Below are 8,557 nucleotides of genomic sequence, written 5' to 3' on the forward strand. Positions count from 1 at the left end.
GAGAAAAAAACAACCAACAGTTCAAAGACTGGCTCACATTTTAAGAACTGTCAGGAACAATGAAACAGGAGATGTCAAAACAGTGCCCCTTTAGGGATGGGAATCGAGAACCAGTTCGAAATCGTCCAATCCATCGGAATTGTATGCCTCTGAGCTTATCAATTCCTTTTATCAACATGCCGACATGTTTTTCTGACAGTTGTGCATTGCAAAACAATAACGTCACACTCATGTATCTACGCTGCTGGAAACAAGAAGGAGTCATGGCGGAGAGGAAGTAACGGTCCAAAGCGTGGTTTAATTTCATGACGAAAGATAACAACAGCGCTAGTTGTATCGTCGTTAAATGATCGTTTCAAGTAAGGGTGGAAATAGCAGCAATATGCTGAACCATCTTTCAACACAACATGGGCTTAAATTCCAGGAATGCCATGTATTTGACACTCTACACATGAGTGTACGTCCGGCAGGATTAGCAGAATTTTTCTTTGACTAAGAAAACCTAAATGAAAACGCACACCTGCGTCACATGCACGCCTTTTTTCAACAGTTGCGTTGATGCTGAAAACCTGTGTAGGCCTACTCTTGTCCACACAGAAAATTGATCAGGAATCAATAAGGGAATCGATAAAGAATCAGACCGATAAGCAGAATCAATAACGGCATTGGTAGCAATAAAATCTTATTGATTCCCATCCCTACAAAACCACGCCTCACTGATCCACAGTGTATCCACCTGTATTTCTGCATGTTTTCTTTACCTGTTAGTAAAAGGGCCATAAGAACATCATATACTGTATATCCCTGAGCAGAAAGTCAACACTTCACTTATTCGAGGATAATGCTTGTCCTCTCAAAGACCTATCAAGCCTCGTCAGATCGATAATATTCAGTGGATGAGAGCTATAGGCGATAGCTCCTTCTCTAAATCAAAGAAGTCTCGTGAGAGTTTTTTTTTAAAAGCATGACAAAGGCAGAAACATACATCACACATTCAAGGAAAAACACAAACTGAATGAGACAGCGCTGTCAAAACAACTTGGGTAACACTGATGCGGCTGTCATATTAATGTGTGTGATACTTGAACAATGTCAAGGGCTGGACAACAAGGGCTGACCCAACTCCATCAGGATATCCACACTTCATTTTGAGAAAACGCACTCTGAATGTAATACAGCCTAACATTTCGTATGTCTTATTGCATTATGTGTTGGTGGCAGGCTGGAGAAACAGCCATAAGACCTCTTGAGTCCCTATACAAACAAACTCTAAAAACTCTGCCAATGCATTTCCATCACTGTAGGGTACTGGAGAAATACAATTTACTGAGCTTTGAGAATTTTAGATTATTCTCAAATTTGTGCCTAGTTTATAAAATTTTAAATGGTTTGGCCCCTCCTTCACTACGTGGCTTTGTGTACACTTGCTCAGTAAGTTCTATTAGATCCTCCAGAATATCCTCTATACGTGATTATACCGTACCATTTCGTCGCACTGCATTTGGGCAATCAGCTCTCTCTGTGAAAGCCACAACTCGGTGGTATGTCCTACCTGATGATATGAAGAGCTGCAGTTCCATCAGTATGTTCAAAACCAAATTAAAAAATCTGCTAAAAGCTGCTCAGCTCTGTAACCACTGAATCTAAATTTCAGCTCACGGTCTTCTCATGAACGCAAGTAATCTTGCTTTTGATTTGACAAGCTTACATTATTAATTTCTAGTTGACATTGTGGGGGTATGTGAAGTGCTATTGTGTGTAGCTCTGTATTTTGTATTATGTGTCCTGTGTGTTTTTTGCTTTGTACTGTTTGTTATTGTGCTGTTATAGCCTATGTTTTGATTGCGACCTGCCGAAGGGACTGCAGATGAAAATTAGCTATAAACTAACTCTGGTACAGAGTTAGTAACATTTATGTTTAACACTGTACATGGTGCCAATAAATACATAAATAAATAAATGTTGTGGTATGAGAAATTATATCCCAGATGTATCAGATCGCTTAAGCTTTCAAAAATATGTATCAATCCAGTGTCCCATCCATATATTGTGCCATGATCACTGGGTACAGAGTTGAATACAGCATTTTCAGATCAAGCTTGTACATGAATGTCAAACTGAATATGTAAAGTGGATGCTTCTTAGGAGCAGAATCCTCATCTGATATGTGATGGTGAGTCAGTTATCTTTGTAGCTCTGACTGTTTTAATGTAATCAAGGCCACATGTGATCCACGAAACCATTCTCCCTTGTGATGAACAGTGAATTGTGATTAGTCTATAAACTCTGAGGACAGAATGTAAAAAGAAAAACAGCTGCTGGCAAACCGAAAACCAGAAGATTAAAGCCCTGCCTGTGCAAACAGAACAGCCAGCAAAGCTGTGCGATCCAAAGTACACACTCTGTAGATATATTAGGTTATTGTGTTATTTCAAATTACCTTACGAAACAGAACCAGTAGGGATAGAAAGGATCAGCATATTTTTCAGTCAGTACATTTAGAGGTGAATGTCAGCCTTAAATTCTTTTTTGCTATTGACCACTCAGCCAGACTCGTGACCACTCAGCTATAATTCATATATGTGTTTTCTATATTATTATACAGCTCAGTGTTGGTTTGTGAAGATAAACAGCAGTGAGACAGGCTGTAGTGATGATGTCATCTTGAGACAAATCCTCTACGGTAAGTGAATAACAGAACAACTCACAGGACACTATGACAGCAGCCAAGGTGATTTCACTTGCATACATGGTTATTTTCTGATTCACAGTCATGATCCCTGCATTCACATAGAGCCAATTTGGACGCAATATCTGAAACAAGTATTACTGGCCCTGCAGTGCTGTTCAGGTAAGAACAACTGTAAAAATGTTGCCTGATGACATCATCATCAAGTCATGATGCTCTGATATCCACCGTATGTAGACTATTGTCTGTGTTTTGCAGATAGTGCTGAAACGAGTCAGTTAATTGATTAGTTGGTGGGCAGAACATAAATGGACAACAATTCTGATAATTAATGAATTGCTTTAGTTATTTGTCACGGTAAAACGTCTGGCTCCAGCTTTTCAACTGTGAGGGCTTTGCTGCATTTTCTGTTTTGTGTCATTGTTTGGACTGTTGTTCGAATTAAACAAATAAACTATTTGAAGAGTCTCCTTGGGCTCTGGGAAATATTTATTGATATTTTTCTTTCTTCAATTATTTGTGAAAATAACTAGTCCAAAATCATCCGAACAGTATAACATAAATTCTGCATTATCCTTGCATTTTCCCATTGAAAGGGCGCCTTGGAGGCCTAGGGGTTAAGATGCCGACCATGAACCCCAATATCCCAAGTCATGTCATTCCCCATCCCTCTCTCTCCTCTCATCTCTCCACTGTCCCTGTCCAATAAAATGCCCAAAAACTTACAAAGATGGACACGCTATCTTAGTTTTCAGAGTAGTTAGTTCCTCTGTTTTGAAAGGGATTTCCTCTGTAACTACACAGAAATAAATTATATCCAAATAAAATAAATCCCAGTGAATTTAACCTACAAGAAGCTCTAATGTGTAAATTATACCTAGCCCCCCTCATCTGTAATTCCTCATTACCTCACAGGTTCACAGCTCATCCTTTACAAGCTGAATCCTGAGTTGGGAGAAAATTTGTTTGCTGTAATTGCTTACACAAACCCTTTTTTTTTTTTTTTTTACAGCAACACAGTTGTCTGTAACAACACTGCAGCACCACTCATATTACAAACACCTCATCATAAATCATTGTTTCACTTGCCTTTTTTGTCTTTATAAGTTGAACATCAACGCCCACCCTGCAGCCCTTTGCATAGGTTTCATTATCTTGGAATCCTTTGTTTTTGCCAAAGGGCATAGCAGTCTGTTATTTTACCTTCGCCCACACGAATTACATGAGGAGAGTAGAGTACATAAATGTTTGGTGTGTGAAATCCATAGCTTACAAAGCAAAGCTTTTAAGAAGATATTACACATGATATTATATAATGGATAACTGATTTCCCTGTGGCGGTGCCATTCATGGTGCTAGGGCAGAGTCATTACTCATAAAGGATATTTCTGTGTAGCCAACCTAGTAACAAGTACATTTAGGTCAGTTGTCTAAATAGGCTGATGATTTAATCACAAATTTCCAAACAGTTATCATTATCTTTCCTAATTTGTGCAGCAGGGCTGCTGGAGGCTGTTGTCCTATTCTGCCTCCTCCCCCAGAGTTCAATTTAGTATCCTCCGGCTGCAGCATGAATAAGATCCTAGCAGGCTGCAGGTAGTGTGTTTGTCCTTCAGTGCAGGAGCTATACAGAAAACTATCACAGGCTATGGAAAAGGTGAGACAAAGCAGGGGCGTGAAAGAGATACACACAATGGGACATTGTAGAGGAAGCGAGGACAGACCTACAGGAAAAGGTAGGAAGTGAAGGGAGACATAAGAATACATAAGACACAGAGGGACTGAGGCAGAAAAGACAACTTGGCATCCCAACTTTCAACATAGGAGCAAGTCAACATGCTGTGTGCATCCTCCAAGGTCTTATAGGTTTCTATCATGGCTCTCCGGGGGCCCCTCACTTTCTCTAATAGTCACGCATTACTCTCCTCTATCTGCCCTCATCCTCTATACCCCTGGTCATCACTCTCTTCCTCAGCTGCGCCACAGCTACTCTTTCTCACTCTGTCTGTTCTCCACTCCCCACTGTACAAACCCCTTCTTCCATGTTTACACTGTCCCACTGTTAACCTTGTTGTTTGTATGAGAGTTTTTTCAGAAATGTCTATTTTATCAGCTGTCCCCTTGTTGTCACACAGCATTAAATGTCTCTGTTTACTCACTACTAACACTACATACTGTATGTTCAGATTAGTAGATCAATCATAAAGGCTAAGATATGAGTGATTGTACCAATTTAATGACAGAATTTTCATAAAGAGGCTGCAATGTGTCTTAAATTTCAGCCCATTAACTAAATGTTTACTTTTGAATTCATTTTAGTTGAATATATCAATCAAATGAGTATATATTACTGAGGGACTTGCAACACATGTTGAATCATTTAACATATAGCCAAATATTGAATGAAAGCCATAAAGATTTACATCATAGCAAAAGCTATGAGGTTTACAGCACTGTTATTAACTGGATGCAGCTTTACATGTACTGAATATTCCACTGTGTACTGGCGTCGTCTCCAGGGACAACATTGCTGTTGTGAGAGAAACCAAAAGAAGCAGGCTTGCACTTTAAACACCAGACAGCCTGCAGGGATATCATACAAGTGGATGATGGCCATTCTGCATGACTGGATGAGGACATCATATGATGCAAAACAGACCCTGTGTGCCTGTCCCCTGCTCCCCCTGAACAATGAACAGCCAGACACAGCGCCCGTCAGCAATTGCCCTCCCCTGTGGCCGGGACTGGCACGGAGTGGTACACAGCAGGCACTAAAGGATACACAAATTGTCCTCTAAAATACACCTTCCTCACCATCCCTTAAAGTCACTGCACAAGGAATCAAACAACTTGGAAAAACCAGCATTTTCAGAAGCTATTCTGATGGACTTGTTTGCAGAAGTATAGTCTACCTCGCACAGTTTTTAACTTCAACCTTTCTTGGCAACATGAATCAGAGCTTATGTGTCATTCAAAGGTTAGACATGTAAGGGGGTAATGTAACAGGATGTACATTAAAGAAAACGAGTTGATATCAGGGTTGAATGAGCCATTTCCACAAAGAGGAACTCTGGTTTCCTGCACATGCCTGGGGTGCCGTTTAATAAAACGATGCAGGGAAAGGAATTGGACCATTAAGGACATCTAAAAATTAATGACCTTCCTCATCTTGTGAAACACTAAAGGCCTATGGCAAAATAACTACAATCGATAATTTTAGGCGGCTGCGCATAGATGAATCACCGAGAATTGTAGCAGTAGGTGTGAGCAGACTTACAGCTGCAATCTTTTCTGAGTTGCAGCAGGAATAAATACCACACACATTGTAAGCCAGAGTTGTTAAAGCGACAAACGTTTTACGGTTGAAGCTCACCGCCCCATTGTTAACACTGATGCTGAGGACAAATCCCCAGGCTGAGCAGATCAGCATCCACCGCTCCTCCTCCGGATGCCTTAGAGGAGGAATACTATAGCCTCGCTGGACGGAGCAGGGGCAAATCGATGTTTACTTACGATTAGCTGCCTTATTATGACATTTTCATAAAAGTATATCCTACCTGGAGAATTTCATGTGCTGATCAATTCACCTCCTTTCGGTAGATGTGGGAGATGGTGCTGTCTGGTCGGCGCATCGCTCAGTGTGTCTCACCCACAGAAAGCGTACTGAGGCACAGTCTGACAGCGGCGCCCCGGAACGAGTATAACATAAAACCAGCACACTGCAGTTGTCTGGTCGGTACACCGCCTGAACGAGATCCAGCTAACTACCCCACCCGAGCAGCGCGAGATCGACGCTACTGCTGGCATCAGATATCCAAATTATTCACCCAAACACTGCATATGTTGTTTTGAGTGCAGGGGTTCCCAACATTTTTGGCCTGTGACCCCTTAAAATAAAATAAGTCTTCCTGGGACCCCTCGCCACATGTCACATGTTGATTATTGTCTCTATTCATCTATTTTTGTAGACAATTAGTAGGCCTATCGATTAAATTTCCCCACAGTCTAAGGTTACATCTTCAAATGTCTGTTTTGTTTGACTGACAGTTTCTCATCATGTTCTACAAAGAAAAGCAATTAATCATAACATTTGTTTTACATTTTTGCTTAAAAAATAACGAAAACAGTTATTAAATTATTAAAATAGTTGCTGATTAATCTTCTGTCAATCGACTAATTGACTAGAACTTGCAGCTCTAGAAAGATTTATTATTGTTTTTGTTTTTGTTTTTTGAATAACTTTTAGAGGCTTGAAGAGGTCATTTACAGAAATCCACAAGAAAATAAATCAAAAAAAAAAAAAAGTGTCCAAATTTTTTTTATTTTTTTTTATTTTCCATCTCGCGACCCCTTTGATTAATCCAGCAGCCCCTTGTGGGGGTCCCGACCCCCAGGTTGGGAACGAGCCCCCAAGAACATCTAATGTGCTCCAGCCTCAGTTGTCTTTTGGAGGCCAGCGCTGCCACTGAGTGGCCATGTCTTAACAGTACACCTGAATGAAGCACCAACAACACAACCACAGATGGACAGGGTAGAAATCTGTCACATTAAATCCAGTAATGCCACAGAGAACCAGACGTAATCCCTTTATGAAGCAACATTATTTTACCAACAGGGAACTGGGTGGGTGTGACCACTGTATAGGAGGCTGCCAGGCCATAAAAGCTGGCCCGTGTGATCACTCTTTCTCTCCTTTCATCCTACTGACATCTACCTTGCATCACCTTCTTTTACACTTTTTATTTTTTAAGTTTGGACTAATTATTGCTATTTTTGGGTGATCTCTTAATGAATTGCCTCTGCAAAAAAATCAATGTAATGTATTAAATGTAGGGAATTTTGTTCTGGTTTCTTGTCTTGATGTTTGGGCTTTGGCTGTGTAATCAATAAGTCCAACACTAGAAATGTCTTTCATTAGTTTATTAAAAGTCAATAGTTTTTGATAGGGAAAATCTTGTACTTGTTGAATAATTGTTGAAGAGACTTCACAGGCACCAGTGTATGCTTACTTGAATATATGGAGTTTATTGAAAACAAATATCTGAGCTCAGAGAAGCCTTTGGCACAGTGTACACATGGATATAGTCATACCAAAAACTTAGCACAAGCAGGAAAACAATCACTTCTTATAGAGTTGCTCAGGTCACGCCATCAGGGAGGGGAGGAACAACGACACTTGGTGTCAGAATGAACTCTAACTGGAAAATAACGCAGGCAGCTGTTGTTACCCATCCAAAGTTACCACCTTATCTCCCAACCTGGCGCCGTGAACCTACAACATCTCTTTTATGAGACCTTAGAGGCCATAGTCAGGTCCTGCAAGCCAGAGTGAGGCCCTGTAGATAAAAAGACTTAGCCCATAAATTGAACATTGAACATCTATCCTTCACAAATGTGCATTTTTTCTCTCAGTTTTCATCCTCAATATTTCTTAGGCAGTCCTTTTGGCCTGTAAACGTTGGGATCTCCTCCATTCCGCCCATGACGGTTTGCCCTCTGATCAGCCTCAGCGTCCTCATTACCATGACCCGTTTGTTCCTGCGCCCATTCTCTGGCATCACTGAAAGGGGAAAATAGAAAATTAATATCCACACAAGCAGATGACAAAACAAGCACTTTCTAAAAGCTAGTTACAAAGTGTTATACAAAAGGTCCAGGATCGGAAAGATTGGAAGGACGTAATATAAAATTAATAAATAAATGCAAGGCTGTGGCATTCTGAAGTAGCGAGGTCTGTACAGGTTATATTGGCATAGACAGGCATACAGATAATTGTGATATTTCTAATAGTAAATTAGCATTATTCTGAGGTGTTTTCTGATGAAAGCATGAATTGTAGTTTTGAAGTTCTTTGCAGTTAAAAAAAGA

At 40.3% G+C, this 8,557-nt stretch overlaps 2 protein-coding genes across 3 annotated transcripts in view; both read right to left on the bottom strand.

Annotated features, from left to right (window-relative positions):
• apba2b (amyloid beta (A4) precursor protein-binding, family A, member 2b) overlaps nt 1-6,813 on the bottom strand; it is a 71,314-nt gene extending 64,501 nt beyond the window's left edge. The window contains exon 1 of one of the 2 annotated variants that reach the window (XM_067587852.1): nt 6,247-6,813. The gene's annotated coding sequence lies outside the window, so the exon portion shown is untranslated. The remainder of the gene's footprint in view (nt 1-6,246) is intronic. The other variant, XM_067587860.1, reaches the window with a different exon arrangement.
• An 876-nt stretch (nt 6,814-7,689) lies between these two features.
• saa (serum amyloid A) overlaps nt 7,690-8,557 on the bottom strand; it is an 8,289-nt gene continuing 7,421 nt past the window's right edge. The window contains exon 4 of the mRNA XM_067587905.1: nt 7,690-8,249. Coding sequence (XP_067444006.1) covers nt 8,111-8,249 — 139 coding nt within the window. The 3' untranslated portion in view covers nt 7,690-8,110. The remainder of the gene's footprint in view (nt 8,250-8,557) is intronic.

This window comes from Thunnus thynnus, chromosome 1, assembly GCF_963924715.1.
Source record: "Thunnus thynnus chromosome 1, fThuThy2.1, whole genome shotgun sequence".
Classification (NCBI taxonomy): domain Eukaryota; kingdom Metazoa; phylum Chordata; class Actinopteri; order Scombriformes; family Scombridae; genus Thunnus; species Thunnus thynnus.